We start from the raw sequence: 16,288 nt of genomic DNA, 5'->3' as shown, positions 1-16,288 counted from the left end.
CTGGGGCTGCTCGCTGGGGTAGGGAGTGTGGGCGCCCCAGCGAGCAATGTCCGTCCTCCTGCTGTGGGACCCTGTGGGACAGACACGGTGGCTGTCCTTGTCACTGGACACATTGCTGAGCAACTTGTGCCTCACGAGGAGGTGCAGAGCTGCTGATGCATGAGCTCCGGCAACGCCGGTGTGCTGTGCTAGTGCCCACGAGCGAAACTCACGCCAGCACGCACCACGAAACCCACCACAGCCTGTCCCCTGCCTCCAGACTCAGTGTCACCCACGGCATTTCACGTCCGGCTCATCCTGTTGATCCTGTTGTGAGACCTGCCACTTCCTCCATGAAGACCACCTGGACTGCCGCAGGAGCACAGGCCTCTGTGTCCCCGTGACGTCCAGGTCAGGGCTCCCAGCTGTGCAGCGTGGGGACCACCCCACACTGAGTGCTCCTGCGGCAGTGACCGTGCTCCCACTTGCGTCCCGGAAGGTGGCGCGGGCGCATGTGCTGCCCAGACGGCCACACACGGGGCCGAGTGGGGGGTGAGCGCACCCTGGGACTGCACCCCAGTGGGTGTGGCAGGTGGAGGGAGGCAGTAATGATGAAGAATCAGGCAAGCAGAGGCGTGGAAGGTACGAGTCAGGACCGGAGAGGCCTGGGACACGCGGGTGGCACCCGCCCGGTGGCCGTAGCAGCCACACCGGGAGCAGAAATGAGCCCACGCTCTACAGCCCCACGTGCCTGCCCGTGGCTTCTCTGGAGCTCCGGAACTTGAAAGACGGGGCAGGGTCACCCTCGGGCAATAGAACCAGCCTGTGGACCCAGTGCCCTGTGGAAGACTGTGCGTTTTCCGTGCTGGGTCTGAGCACAGCCACGGGAAACAGGCGCTCAGCAGCGTCCCTCTCGGAGGCGTGTGCACAAAGATCAAAGGCCCTCAAGGCAGGAATGAGACCCGCGAGACACTCTCAGTGACGCCGAGGCCACCTGCCTGCCGCTGGGGCGGGGGCTGTGTTCATGGGGCTTGCACACGAGTTCCGCCAGCCCAGCTGGGCAGAGCGGGCTGGGACGGGGATGGTGGGCGGCCTCGGGGCCTCGAACGTCAGGAGAGGGGGCCCCGCAGGCGCCGGCCTCGAACGTCAGGAGAGGGGGCCCCGCAGGCGCCGGCCTCGAACGTCAGGAGAGGGGGCCCCGCAGGCGCCGGCCTCGAACGTCAGGAGAGGGGGCCCCGCAGGCGCCGGCCTCGAACGTCAGGAGAGGGGACCCCGGAGGCTCTGGCTGAGGCACAGCCGATGGGGGCTCTGCAGGGCAGAAGCCCCGGCAGGGGTTTCTCAGTTTCCTGGGACACGGTTGGTGTCACAGCTCTCCTCTGTCTACTCTTCGAGGTCTTTAGGGATGTCTCCCCAGGTCACTAACGCTCGTGCCCCACGGAGTCTTTGTGGGGGCTGAGAGGTGCAGAGCTGTGGGCAAGCCCACTGTGGACCCACGGGCACTGGGGCCAGAGGGGGGACGGCTGAGGGTCACAGCTGGAAATCTCCTCTGAGCCCCTGCCCAGGAGAGCCCTGACGTGGCTGCCCGCCTAGCCAGGGGATAACCTGCTACCGGGAAAGCCACCCCTGCTTGGGGGTCGCTCCTAAGGGAACTGGTGATGAGGAACCCACATGCAGTCGTTTCTCCCAGGTGCACTTAGCAAGGAGCAGAACCCGAAGCGCACTTAGCCCCGGGTTTCGAGGAACCCACAGAGGCTGAGCCAACAGCACGTGGTGCTGCTTCGGTGCCTGCAAAGGCACTCGGGCCTTGGCAGGCAGGCAGGCTGACTGAGAAACAGAGCATGGCGGGATCCATGATTCTGTCCGCGTCTGGGGGATGCCAGGGGAGCTACACAGCACAGATGTTGCCGGAGAGGCAGCAGAAGCGGTTCCAACGCACGCCCGCATGTGCGCACAGCACGTGACCTCACCCCCACACTCCGGCCTGAGAACGATGGAGAGTGAGTGGATTCTTACGTGTACTGCACTTAAAACAGTGCCCGGAACAACGGGTCAGAAGCCTGGATCTCCAAGGAGCCATGATCTCAGCCCAAGTCCTCCACCTTCCAGATTTAACCCCAAAGCCCCGAGGGGTTAAACTGACTCGGCCGGTGTCACGGGCTTTGGTCTATCAGGGAGGCACCGGCGGCGGAGGGGGGGGGGAACGGCTGGCCACGGCTGCCGTGGGAGAGAGAACCGGTACCGGAGGGCGGAGCGGAAATGGACCGGTGCAGCAGTCAGGGGGTCCCTGCAGCCGGACACCGGAGCCTGCCCCTGCACACATGTGCACACACCGGCACGCACGCACGTCTATGCACACCAGCACACTCGTGCATGCACACACATGTGCACCTGTGTACACAGCTGCACACTGCCCACATCTGCACACACCGGCATGCACACGTCTATGCACACCAGCACACTCATGCATGCACACACACGTGCACCTGTGTACCCAGCTGCACACCCGCCCACATCTGCACACTCACATCTGCACACACCTGCAGGTAAACGCACCGCACACACACGCACCCTTACACACACGCCTGCCGGCATGCACACCCGCTCACATCTGTGTGTGCACACGCACACCTATATAAACATGCATGTCTGCCTGCACACATGTAGCCCGCAGCCCCCAAAAAGTCACGAGCGGGAAGAGAGCCTGGATGTCACCCAAGTCGGCAGGTCAGGGCTCAAGGAGCCAAGAGAACAGCTTCAAGGCAGAGGCTGAAGACAAAGACCCAAGCCCAGGGGAGTTACAGAGTAAGTGTGACTGATGGAGAGAAGGCCGAGCCACATGTGCGTCCCCAGCTCAGGAAGGGTCCCAGGGAGTGGGGAGCCCTGCACAGCATACTTCCCCTCCAGCCCCAGACCCTGCACATCAATGCTGCCCAACCTCTCTGTCCCCCTTGTAGACCTGCCTCCCCTGCTCAGAGGAGCCCACCCATCCAAGCACCTGGGCGTCCGCTTCTCTGGGGAGGAAACAGGGCCTTCTGACAGTGCCAGGTGTGCAAACGTGGCCCGGAGGAGCTGCTCCTCCATCTGTGACAACGCACTCATCACACCACGGCCATCTTGTAGTGGGGACCCCCTGCCCCCAACACCCATCACACCCGGTTCCTTCTCCCGCAAGCCTCGGACAGCATCTGCTCCTACGAGGCACAGTTGCCTGAAGGGACCTCGCTCAGCTGGTCAGCTTCCCACCCCAGCGCTTTCTTCCAAATGACCCACGTCTCCCGGGAAAGGAGCTGCCCGGCGTTCCTCCCCGCACCCCGCAGCGGGATGGAAGTTACTTCAGCCGAGGAGAAATGCATCTCACTTTCTTCAGTGAGAACCACCAGGCCCTTCTGCCCCAAGTGGACCCCACAGCCGGCTTCCCTCCCACTGGCTACCGGACCAGCGCCGCTGCGGAAAGTAGGCCACTCCTCTAGCAACGTCTCCCCCACGAAAGACACTCCCGACCCCCCATGCCCCGTGCCTCTGTGTGAACTGACAATGTTCCTTTGCTTCCGTGGGAGGACGGGTTCCCCTTCCTCCAACAGAATCCACATCTGAATTCACGGCAAGGCGGCTGGGACGGACGGCGTAGACGGCGGTGATGGGTTCCTGCAGCGTCTGCGGGAGCTCTGGGACGGCAGACCTCCGTGTGCACCGGCCGGGGGCGCATGCCCTCGGTCTGACCAGGGAAGAGGAAAAACGTACGTGGGACATAGAAACGATCAACGTGTCCTGGAGCGCACCGGGAGCAGGCAGGGGTGCGGAGGGGAGGGAGCTTGGCCATGCCCACTGTTCAGAGTTCCCAGGGCACGTCCCAGGCCAGGTGCCTCCAGCTGCACGCTCAGACCCTGCTGGCCCAGCACAGGTGACAGGGCTGTGCCGGGGTGGGGGGACCCACAGGACAGGCGGGGGAACTGAGGACACCCATGGAAGCCAGCTGCTAGAATGCTGTGCATTTAAGTCCTCCCGGCCTTTAGGGACAAATATTTGGAGACTCTGCACAAAACCTCCCCCTCGTATCTATGAGGTTGGCTTGGTGGCGGCACCTTCTCCGTGAGGGGCGGAGCCCAGCGTCCTCACACTGCTGGGAAGGGGCGTCCCTCTGTTGTCCCCTACAGAGGGGGTGTTGTGACAGGGACTGATGAGATGCTGAGGGCTACTCGGAGCCCCCGGCCTGGCTGGTGGAGCCCCGGAGTCCTGGCTGCGTCCCTCCCCGTGGAGGGGCTCTGAGTTCCGGGACGGAAGCTGTGTCTCTGCGGCATGGATGCTCCGGACCCTGCACGGGGTCACGCCTGTCATCTGCATCCACGGTGGCCCCAGAGACCCTTACATAAACCCAGTCCTGCAAGGTCATGTGTCCACATATGCAGAGTGAACCCATGAGAGCCACGAATCAGTGAATTAACGCTTTCTGTTCCGCAGAAGCAGGGCAAACCTGCTGATTCCCCAACACGGAGTGTCCCAGACATGGAAACACTCGTGCCTCAACCCAGGAAGCCACACGGGACCCCCCCCCCCCCAAATGTCTGTCAGATCAGACACGTGCCCCTCCGCTGCCAGCATTACGTCCTGGCGGCCGGTCCTCAGTGTCCTGAATGGAGAGAGCACCTGCTCCGTGACCCCCCGACGTCCACCTCTGGGCCGGTGTCCACCACACGGTGCCACACGGTCAGCCTGTCTGTGCCTGAGGCCTACGTTCCCGCTCCAGGGAGGGCTGCGCAGGGCCTGGGCTCGGTAGCGAGCCTGCGTGTTCCCACCCCAGCCTTGCTGCAGTCTGTCCCCAGGTTCTCGGGGGTGCCGGCTGCCCGTCTGCTCCTCGCGGGGCCGGTGGGGTCGGACCCCTCCAGGCCGCTTCCTTCACCTGCACCACGTTACTCCACGTTTCGTCTGCTCCCGTGTACGACATACCAGGCCCTGACATTTTCTAAGAACTCCTGCCCAAATCGTTTATCTTCAAAGTGGCTGGGGCCCCCTGGGTTTGAGGCAAAGGCACATTCCAAACAACAGCGCTAAGTGCGTTTCAGGCATTTACCATTTATCCAAGGATCGGAAGGCATATTGGAATCACAGAAGGCTAGGAGGATGCTAGCCAGGGTGCGGGTCCCGTGCCACAGACCCATTAAGAGTCATCCCCTGAGGCGGGACCAGTGACAGGACAGGGAATGCTGTGTTGGGAGAGTGAACTGCACGGTAGCCAAGACGTGATGACAGCCACAGGCATTCCCGGGGAGGCACCAGCGAGCTGGGCGTGAGGGTCCTGGAAGAAGTCCCGCAAAGTGAGCCAAGGTCCAGGACCTCACCGCCCAGCTGGCCGTCCTCTGCCGGCACCTGCTGTGTCTTCCTCCCCCGAGGAGGAACAGGAGCAGAAAGAGGCATCGAGTCGGCAGAGGCGAGAAGACAGACGAGGGTGAGGACGGAGCACCAGGAAAGGTAAAAGGAGGGAACGGAGCTCAGCCTCCTACCTGTGGCTCGAGCTCCGGCTCAGCTAAAATCGCCCTTTGCCCGAGCCGGAGGTCCGAGCTCATGCAGGGACACGAGGGCGCCTGCACGTCCGCCCGGTCAAGGGCGAGACTGAATGACGTCCGACAGAGGACAGACGCCACGCAGAGCAGGACTCTCGCAAACCAAAATTGAAAGAAAACCGGAAATAATGGAGAACAACTTTGTGCCTAAGCAAAGACAAAAGTAAAAAAAGCAAGTGCTTTAAACCATTACCCTCCGTCTCCTATGAAATACTGAGAAGCGGGGTGGGGGCAGGTCAATGTCGTGTGTGACTTTGAGAAGAGCTTCCCAGTGGGCCGGCCCGGCTCCCACCGGGACCGCTGGGCACCGGGCCAGGAAGCACCGCCCACCGCCAAGCACTCGGTGAAAACGAAACGGAGGTACTTACGAGCAGTGCCCCATAGAACTTAGAGAAGGCTTGTCGGAAGCGGGACAGCATCCTGCCTGAGGCAGAAGTGGCGGCGTAGGGACCCGCTCCTCCTCGAGCGCAGAGCGTCTGAGCCCCCCGCGGGTCGGCGAGCAAACCTCCAAGCGCAGCCGCAGCTGATAAACATTCGGGCCGATTCTCACCGGGTGGCACCCGGGACGCGGGTTCCTTGCGGCGAGAGCAAACCACAACACTTTTAGCGGCTGACCTAATCCAACACCTCGGGCTCATTTACTTAATATAGGGCCCGCGGTCGCCATTGGGTGGCGAGCTCCCAAGGTCGGCCACCTGTTGGGCTGAGCGTCTGCCTGTCTCCAGCGGGGCCCAGATCGGACGAGCCGCTACCGCGCAGCCCAGGGCGGTGGGAGCAGGACGCGCGCCGCCAGCGATGAGGCAGCTGGATGCCATCTCGGGTCGCCGCTGTCAGACCCCCGTGAGGCTCCCGCTGCAGCCGGGGGGCCCGCACGGCAGAGCACAGAGAACGTGACTCTCACGGCTGTTGGCGTTGTGTCCACGCGTCCTTTCCTAGACTCCAAGTCGTTTTCAAGCTCTGATCTCCTTGCCCCGTTGGCAGGGCCCCTGCCGCAGAAACCCGAAACCAGGAGTGTGAGCCACGTACAGCGCCGCGCGGCTTAATTGCAAAGCCACAAAGATTCTCTGTTCCTGCGTCCGGCTGTTGTCCTCGGTCTCCTAGACCAGCCCGTCTCTCCGGACCTGGGACGGCAAATATCTGGGGTAGCCTCAGACTGCTCCTGACAGGGCCCCGGCCATTAGGACATGATGGAGGGTTTGTCTGTTTGTTTGTTTTGTAAAGAAACGTCCATACCACAAACACCCAGCACACGGCTCCCTGAGGGGAGTGAATGGGATGTGCCCCCCCCCCCGCCCCGTTAGGGAGCACGCCCACCGGCTTGGAGGCCTGGCCATCCCCACCAGTTCCTTTCTGTGCTTTCCCAAACCAGCTGACTTGCTGTTAAGCAATCTGGGAGGGAAACCAACAAAAATAAGAGAAACACATAAAAAATACGTTCCATGGACGTGTGTTCTTGCTTAGACAACCTCTCAGCCGAAAGTGAGTCAGCGGGTTTGCCCAGTGAGGACCTCAGGACCTCAGCCTCCGTCTCCCTGAGGCAAGAGCATCCCTGCGGCCCCGGGCGAGGGACTCCTCTCTCGTCGGGTTACGACTGTCACCGTCTGTTGAGAAAATTCATGCATGTCTGCACCACGTGTCATGGCTCGCCGCTGCTCGCTGGAAATCTGTGTGACGTTCCTAACAAGAAGATGGAACATGTCTTTATGCCCGTGAATCTCCACAAAGGGGCGGCCCATGCAAACCTCTTGGCCCCACACAGCTTCTCTGGCATGTGGGGACGTGGAAAATGGGTAAGTCGGACCTCCGCAGAGGCCGCCGGCTCAGCCTCACCTTCAGGCAGTCCATGCGGTCAGGGGAGCGGGCGTTGCTTCTCGGGGAATTTGCAGAGAATCTCCGTGTTTGGAACCTCCTGTCCGTCTACGGCCTTCCAAGGCACTGAAGACGCGCCGTCCTGGCCCGCTCGGATCCGCGGAGCAGCCCCGTTTCGGAGAGGGTCCCAGTGTGGTTCCTGCTGAGGATGGAGCTCCCGGCCAAACCCGCCCAGTGGCCGCACAGGCGCTTGCTCCCGTCCTCTGGGTCACACCGGGCTGGGCTGGTGGCGCGGGTCACTGGCGTTACAGCTCCACCCACCCAGAGGGTGGGCAGTGTCTCAGCCCCACTCTGGGGACCCCTTATCCCCGGGCAGCATTCACCACCGTCCACACACAGTTTAATCCAAGCTGTGGGGGTCCCCGAGCTCCAGAAAGTGGCACCGGCCGCCTGCCGACGGAGCCCCCGGTGTCCAGTGGGCAGCACTGTCCCCAGGGCCCCGCGGCACTCCCCCACCCTCCTCGCTGCCCGTGCCCCCCATGGCCGCAGCCACCGCACATCCTCTGCCCGTGACTCAGGCCGGAGCACGAGACGACTGCTTAGGGTCCTTCCCTTTCGTCCCCACACAGACTCAGTCTCTCTGTCGTGCCCTTGGACTCATCATGCTTCGCACCTGTGTGTCCCCTGAGTTCCGCGGCTCTGCGCCCTGCCCCCGTCTCAGTCCACTCTCCACGCTGTGACCAGACACACTCTCACACCACACCACCGGCTTACAAACCCTTCAGGCCTCTGCCATCCTCAGGAGGAAGCCCAGCTGCCCTGCTGTGGCCTCCGTGCGCCCTTCCTCGGCCTCTGCAGCACTGCCACGGCCTGCACAGGGATTCTCCAGCGCAGACCACATGCCTCCCCGCCAGCGTCCTTGGTCCGGGCCCTTCCTTCTCGAGTCTAGCTGCAGAGAGAAGTCCGGGGGTGAGGCCCCCGACCTCTCTGCCTCCAAGGCGCCCTGGGTTATCCTGCATGGCCACAGCTCACCAAGGGAAACAGGTAAAATCAGGTTGTCGCCAGTCACAACGGGAAGCGTCCCGCTCACAGAATGCGTCTTACAGGTGGATGCCAATGGCTAATGTATTGATTAAAACCCCCTTTCCCAATGAGGTCGGCCATGGGAACGACCAGACACAGTTCAGATGTGACCTTTCCTCCTTGTCCTAGGAGAGCAGGTTTCTCCGTGAGAGGGGCAGCAGCGGTTTGGGCTGACAACGCACCCGACGTGTCCTCGCGGAAGAAATAGGAAGAAGAGAACAGTGATGCTTAGCGTGTGAAACCGTAGGGCAAAGGCTTGGGGTAGCGGCATGCAAAGCTGTAGTTACTGGGCTTACGGTCAGAAAGGCTTTGACGCAATTCAGGTAACCTAGTATGTGCCTTTCTGCTTTAAGGTGTCGACCTTCTTCTGCATGAGAGAACAACCAAAGGAGAATGGAAGGCACGATGAGAGCATAAAACCGAACAGATGAGTCCTCCGCCGCCACATCTGTCTTGTGAGCCTACTTCCTAGCTGCTGTCTTCAGGAGAACTTCAGTTCATTCTGGGTATTATTCTCATGTTTTGGAAGAATCTGGCTCCCAGATCTCACAACCGGGTTGGGGCTTGATTTTGCACAAGAGTGGGGGTTACATCTGGAGAAGCACCGCCCATCCCCCAAAGAACTGGGAGACGCCTACAAGGATCGTACTTAACAGACACTGAAATGCCCGTCACAGACACAGCAGTCTTCAAATAGTCATAAGGAGGGTGTGGATCACATACAGAAGGTCGCCAAGGTGATTCAAGGTCAGCTTCCTCTTCTAGAAGCTTCCACAGATAACCAGCCTCCCCCAGCCACCCACCTGATCCTTCACGAACGCAGCCCCCTGACACGGGCAAGCTCCTGATGAGAGGCGGCCTGGTTTGCGGTGGGAAAATGTTTTATCAAACGCACTCATAACAGAGACAGGACTGAGCCGGCGAGAGCATCATGTAGGAGCTGCGAGGGGCATGGGCACACGTCGGCAGCCCACGGAAGTCGCCACGCTGAACACCAGGTGTGCGATCACCAGCGTTCACGGCGAGACGCAGAAGCTCACGCACCCACCAATGACACCCACCGAGCCACGCTGCCACTCCGGTCCTGCCTGGCCACATGCTCGGTCTTGAAAGCATCTGGGTTGCAAGACTCTCCGGGGTCTTTATCGGGAGGACCAAGCACAGATCATGTTCTAGAACACCCACTGCAGGTGTCACTGTGTTTTGTGCAAAGCCTGCAACTGTGTCTCTCTGACCTTGTCCCCCCGTCGGCCACCCTGTCCTTCCTTGGCTGGCCTGTCACATGCTGCCTTGTCTTTCTCTGTTTATAGCAAAATTCCGTGGGTACCGCAGCATAGTTCATTCATTAGGAATTGGATAGAACTTTTTCTATGCGAGGATTTTAAATTAGGATTGTAACTTTTTCAGTTAGTGCTCCGGTCCCAAAGTTTCTAAGATTTTGAATGTTGCACTGCAACCCAATACGTCCCCAAAGCCCTGGCTATTTTCAGCGGGTGATTTTACACGATCCAAAGTTTCTCAGGAGCATGGGTATCGCCTCATGGCTCATGCCCTGTCCTGCCAATCCCTTAGCGAACGCTTTGAAGGGGAGACGATAATTGCATTTCGGGGTTCACTCACTTTCTTCCCAGCTACGGTGTTGGTGTAGGGGGCTCTAACTCATACACTTAAGCTGCCTTAGCTTTTTAACGTTCTGTGTTATTCCTGGAGCTCTGAGAATTTTGCCGTTTTTCACGTGGGCAGATATTCAGGTACAAGTGCTGTAATGCATGATGTTGCGTTTGACCTTACGAGCAAGCCTCTCTGCCTGGGTGTGAGCCCCCAGCTCCCCCACAAACCCAGGACCTCTTTAAACCGGGTGTTCCGAACTTTTCCCAGATTCATAAAGGTATTTTCGACCATGTCTCTAATGACCGCTGCAGTTCCATTTTGTCCCTCAAGAACGTCTGGGATTCTTAGGTCCCGCTGACTTCCGAGCGTTCCCTCGCCATCAGCTTTCAATTTTGTTGGAATCTGGACGGAACCAGGTCACACCCCTGAGCTCCAGACCTCTCTATCCAGTGTCTGCTCAACGTCTTATTTTGAAGATCTCCAGCGCATGCCAGGGGCCACACCTCTCACAGATCACCCTGACTCCACAAGTGGTGTCCGTCCAGCCACGCGAGCTGCGAACGGGGCCACATTCCCGAAATTCTTCTCCTCGTGCCCCATACCTCCTCCACTGCCTCAGCCCACCGATTGGACCTGTGAGTGGTCCTCAAACTGCCCACTCCTCTGTCTCCCCGCCGCACTCCTGACTACGAGTCAGCTATGGCCACCAGACGCGGACCGCTGCGGCAGCCCTCGCTGGGTCAGAGCAGTCCGAGAAGCCCGGACCTGAGCACGTCACCACCCTCCGCACAGACGCTTCCAGAAAATAGGAGTAAGAAAATGTTTTCAACTTGGCAAAGGCTGTATTCCCAAAACATGTAGTAAACATCATACTTAGTGAAGAGAATTTAAAATCAGGAGTAAGGTCGTCCGTTAATACAAGAAGTGTCTAAACTGCTCCCAAAGGTCCTTCTTTACAGTGTAATGAGATGGTAGGGGGAGTGGGGGAGGGGGGAGGAGGTAGTGGGGGAGGGGGTAGTGGGGGAGGGGGGAGGAGGGAGGACGGGGGGGGAAGTGGAGGAGGAGGTGGGAAAGGAAGCCTCGAAAGGGGCAGATGCCAGCCCCGTGCACAGAACCCCACATACACACACACACGTAAAGGGCAGATGCCAGCCCCATACACAGAAATCCCAACAGAATGAAGGCGCTTAAAAGTAACGAGTGTTCAAAATGTTAATGGTTATAAAATCAGCTTAAAATCAACGGCCTTTTGGGGCACCTGGGTGGCTCAGTCAGTTAAGCCTCTGCCTTCAGCTCAGGTCATGATCCCAGGGTTCTGGGTTCGACCCCCGCATCAGGGTCCCTGCTCAGCGGCGAGCCGCCTTCTCCCTCTGCCACTCTCTCTGCTTATGCTCTCTCTCTCTCTCTCTGTCAAATAAGTAAACAAAATCTTTTAAAAAAACAACATTTCTCTGTGCCTACAATAATTAATGAACATTTTTATCAAACTTAAGTGATGAATTCTATCAAATGCCTTTTCTGTATCAATACTCATACGGCGAATGTGGTCACTGAGAAAAGACAGGGCGAGCCTGATCAAAAAATGGGAAAATCATGAGAACAGTTTGAAGCGAGAGAACCAGATACCTGACTTTAAGTATATGACGAAGCGGAGCTCACTGGACATTAGCAGAGAGGGACAGAGAGAGGAGAGGATACTTTGCGGCCGCCGTATGCACACGACTCTAACAGGCCGATGGTGCCACGAGTTGGTGAGCGTGGGCGGAAAGGAGGCTCCTCACGCGCGTCTTCTGCGGGTGTGAGTCCCTGTGGCCGATCTGGAGAACACTCAGCAGTAATGTACATTATGTACCCGTGGAATCTGTGGCCTGCCCGTCCCACGCCACGTGGCCTGGAGACCCTACCCCAAAGACTGTAAAGCCACGGGGCAAGCAGACAGCTACTTATGCAGGCCTTAAAAGCAGTGCTGGGGGAGAAATACAACCCCGGGACAGCTATCAAAGTGAACTAAAGTGTCACACACGGCAGTCCCTCCAGTCCACAGGCGCACACAGGCGGCGCAGCAGACCAGACCCCACAGCCAGGACAGAGCCCATTACCACAACCTGTGCCTTGAACAGCAGTCATGAGACTCTGTCTATGAAGCGTCTAAAAAATGCTGAAAGGTTCAATAACAATCTTTAGAATTATTGGTGGAATCGGGATGGTCAGATAAATTCGATTTAGGGAAAGAGTATTACCAAAATGAACAAGGCCCAAGATATCTGTAATCAGTCTTCAGGGATAAAGAAGATTATCCAGAAGAGTCAAGAATAAAGACTGTTCAGAGAAGGTGGTAGGAAAAGAGAAAGAAGCAGCATCGAGTAGGATTCTCCCTTGTGGCTGGCCCTCGGCAATCGCCTTGGGAAACATTCTCGCTAACGCGGATGTAGGCAGCGTCACCTCTTCCTAGACATGGCAGTGGCCGCCATGAAACCATGCAGCGGGACAGAAACCCAGCTCCGTTTCACCCTGAAAGTGAAACACGTTACGGCAGAGAGAGTTTGGGGAATAAAGATCAGTTTCCCAAATGCAGCACTAGTCTTCTTGACCTCTTCCTGTTGATCTGCTAAGAACAGCGCAGACCGGAACCTTCTAGAAACAATCGTGGTGGCATGGCAGGGGACACAGCTGGATTACAGGTGACTGTGGTGGGGAAGTAACAGAAGAATTGAAATCCGGTGACTCATATTTCAGGACAGTGAGGATGTGGGCACACCTTAAATAATGGAAAAAATACAGAATTGAGGGGCTTTCAAGAGCCAGGACAGTTCTGAACGAGCAGTTCCAGAGGCATGGCAAGAACTAGATTGCCACGTTAACTGAAGAACTGCCCAATTACCCTCTTTATTAGTTTTATTGTTTGTTATCTTTAAAGAAAATTTTTCTTGCTAAAATTGTATAACCACAGGAAAGAAGGAAAATATTCCCTAGTATAATTAAATCTATGCATTTACACTTAAATTCATATTTAGTTCATTAAAATATTTGTGTTCTCTGTTGATTCTGGAAAAGAACTTATTGAACTCAGGATATTTTTATCATTAAGTAATAACACTGCAGGAACCATAACAGGATTAAGCTTGATGTCAAATTAGTGTTAAATCACTTTTTCAAAAAAAGATTTTATTTACTTATTTGACAGAGATCACAAGTAGTCAGAGAGGCAGGTAGAGAGAGAGGGGGAAGCAGGCTCCCTGCTGAGTAGAGACCCTGATGCGGGGCTCGATCCCAGGACCCTGGGATCATGACCTGAGCCGAAGGCAGAGGCTTAACCCACTGAGCCACCCAGGTGCCCGGGTCAAGTCACTTTAAAAGATTAGTTACTAAGGGTGGCTCAGTCTGTTACAGACTTCAGCCCAGGTCATGACCCGGGGTCCTGAGGGTCCAGTACTGTGTCAGGCCCCCCACTCAGGGTGAAGTCCGCTTTAGGGTTCTCTCTTTCCCTCTGCTCTTCCCCTTATGCGCTTTCTTGTTCTCTCTCTCAAATAAATATACACTTTTTTTTTTTTTTAAGAATATTTACTTGCATTCCACAAACAAATTCCCATCTCGCAGAAAGTTAAGCCACACTCAACGATCTGTCTTATCAGGATGTGGTAAAAGGGTCTGATGACAAAAACAAAACAAAACAAAACAAAAGGAAACCAAATTTTGGTGGATCCAGACCCTCTCCCTTTTTCCTGCCCTGTGATGCTGCCACCAAGCAGGACAGTAGGAGGTAGCCAGTGACACTGCGCAGATGGGCACGTGGGGTCCCGCATGGAGGCACGCGGAGCCACGCGGTGTGCGCCGGGACACAGGCAGACCTCACTTCTAATTAAAAAATTAACAGGTGTGAACTTACTGTAAGTTTTCACCACTATGGCTTAATTTCCAAAACATTGAAATCTTCTCATTTTCAACTTTAATTACATTTTCAGAACAGGTGATTTCTCAACTGGAGTCGCTACCATTGATTTCCATGGGCAACAAATGATAGAAACAGTAAACTGCGCCACAAAATTAAAGGTTATTAAGCTCTGTGAGTCGAGTCGAGCTAATTACGTAGACAACCGGGAGAAATGGGAAACACAGGGCACAGGCTGCTCGGTCCGTCCACGCACAAGAAGAAAAACGCGAGCAGGGTGGTGCACGTACGACAAGCCAAGAGCCTGGACAACGGTCCCTCCTCACTCTCGCACCTCCCGTCCCTTGCCCTCGGGACATCACTGGTCCCTCTTCCCTGGCACTGGGCAGTCACCCATGCTGGGTGTTTGTAAACGGCTGCAGGGTGCTCTTCCGACAACCCTGATACATCACTGCTTTTATTAATACAAGAACCCCAGATCCCTCGTCCTGGAAGCCAGAAATAACGACAGGGCATGTACTTGAGATAGCTATGGACAGAGAAGAGGAAGCCAAGGCTGGTTTGGTTTCACCTCAACCTTTCAAATCACATTCCACTTGTAGTTATTATTATTCTGGTCACCACCTCTGTCCCCCAGGAGTCACACCCGCCAGTGAGACCGGTGAAGATGAAGAACCGGACACACAGGTGGGTCGAGAGGGTCCGCAAATATCAAATAACAAAAGAGAAAAGCAGAAGAGGAGGGAAGGAATGAAATCCGGTCCCGGTGCATGTTTTGTCCGGCTGTGTTCCATCTTTCCCTGCCACGGTCGGGATTTACAGGTGCATAAATGTCCCCTCTCTATTCTCCAGGATGGATTTAATTATCGTCAAGAAGTAATTTTCAAATAAACACTTCAGTTTCTGTGTGAGCCTGATTCATCACAGCTGAAAACAAATTAGGGGTTGCAAAGGTCCACATTGTGTAGGGAACAACTGTGATTTTCCAAACGGAAGGACAGCTTTAAGCACCTGAGAGAGCTTCAGTTTTCATAGGTGCCATATTCCATATTTAACCAGAATCTGCCATAGAAAGTCACATGTGCCATCCCGAGGGACTACGAGTCAAACCAGGGCAGCGTGAGTTTAGTCATACTCGTGTCTTAAGCCTTCCATGTATTCTGCTCCTTTCCTTATCAATCTCCTGGGTTGTTGCTGTTAAAGACACACTTATGACACCGTCTTGAGCACATCAGCTGAAGACCATGTAACGTGAACCTCCAAACACCAAAAGATTTGGTTCAATTTCACTTTCTATGTTGTGCCTCATTTTGAATGTGAAGTGCTAAGGATAAGACTCTCGCCATCACCCCCGCAGATGCCGGGGCGTTCAACCAGTAATACCCGATTTAGATGGGTCCCCAAACATCGCTCCCAGCACTGACTGCTTCCCCAGCACAATGTACTCTGTGCCACACTCCTCAGTCCACTTTCTTATGCAATAATGTGTCTGTGCACACACCTCATGCGAGGGGGTGCAGTTGAACACTGTCCCTTTGTTATATCCTGGGAGCCTGTATCTTACGCCTTCAGGAGATGGGACACATGCTCTTTTCCCTATTCCTCTCATGAAGAACAAGTGAATACTCTCGATATCTTATAGAAAACAAACCTTAGAGGACTCTGAAATGTGGGGAGAGGTAAGCAGGTCAGCTCCAAGTTTCAGGGCTCGAGGAATGACATAGCGGTGGTCAGTCCCCAGGGTTTTCTTTTTGTCTCATGCATCCCGCACCTGGAGCTGAGGAAACCAGCAGCCCTAAACACCAGCAGGCACAGAGGAAAAAAAGAAGAAACCTCGACAAAAAAGCCTGTCCTGTCCTGTGGGGGAGCCTGGAATCCTTCCTCGCCAGGCTGTAATGAGGGTCCAACACTCCCATAGGAGGCTGTTTGGAAGCCAGAACACCCCCTTCTGTTCAGCAGTGACAGATGCCCACTCAGGAGTCAGTGGAAGAGGGGTGGTCTTGCTCCCCTCTCTGTAGTAATGAGGTGGCAACTGCACTTCTGGGGTGGTGTGTGAGTATACTTGTGAAACCCAAGCCTTAGAAAGGATCTGGGATCTCACAGCATAAGAACAAAAAATACAGATTTCAACAACAACAACAACAAAACAAAACAAACAAAAAAAACCACTCATCACACCAGGAAAAACCAGGAAGATTTCAATCCAAATGAAAAAAAGACGACCAACAGATGAAAAAACAGGATGACAGAGATGTTGGAATCATCTGACAAAGATTTCAAAGCAGCCATGAAACAATGCTTCAACAAGAGATTGGAAACAGGGGGCGCCTGGGTGGCTCAGTGGGTTAAAGCCTCTGCC

At 56.0% G+C, this 16,288-nt stretch overlaps 1 protein-coding gene across 6 annotated transcripts in view; it reads right to left on the bottom strand.

Moving 5' to 3' along the window:
* The window catches only part of RPS6KA2 (ribosomal protein S6 kinase A2), a 292,155-nt gene that overhangs the window by 191,509 nt on the left and 84,358 nt on the right, over positions 1–16,288 (bottom strand). Inside the window, exon 1 of one of the 6 annotated variants that reach the window (XM_059176560.1) lies at positions 5,906–5,971. The exons of the other annotated variants lie outside the window; for them this stretch is intronic. Coding sequence (XP_059032543.1) covers positions 5,906–5,956 — 51 coding nt within the window. The 5' untranslated portion in view covers positions 5,957–5,971. Of the gene's footprint in view, positions 1–5,905; positions 5,972–16,288 lie in introns of those variants that run through there. 6 annotated transcript variants of the gene reach the window in all.

Source organism: Mustela lutreola, chromosome 6 (genome assembly GCF_030435805.1).
Source record: "Mustela lutreola isolate mMusLut2 chromosome 6, mMusLut2.pri, whole genome shotgun sequence".
Lineage (NCBI taxonomy): Eukaryota > Metazoa > Chordata > Mammalia > Carnivora > Mustelidae > Mustela > Mustela lutreola.
Note: the sequence above shows the minus strand (reverse complement) of the source record. Positions and strands in the feature narration are given on the sequence as shown.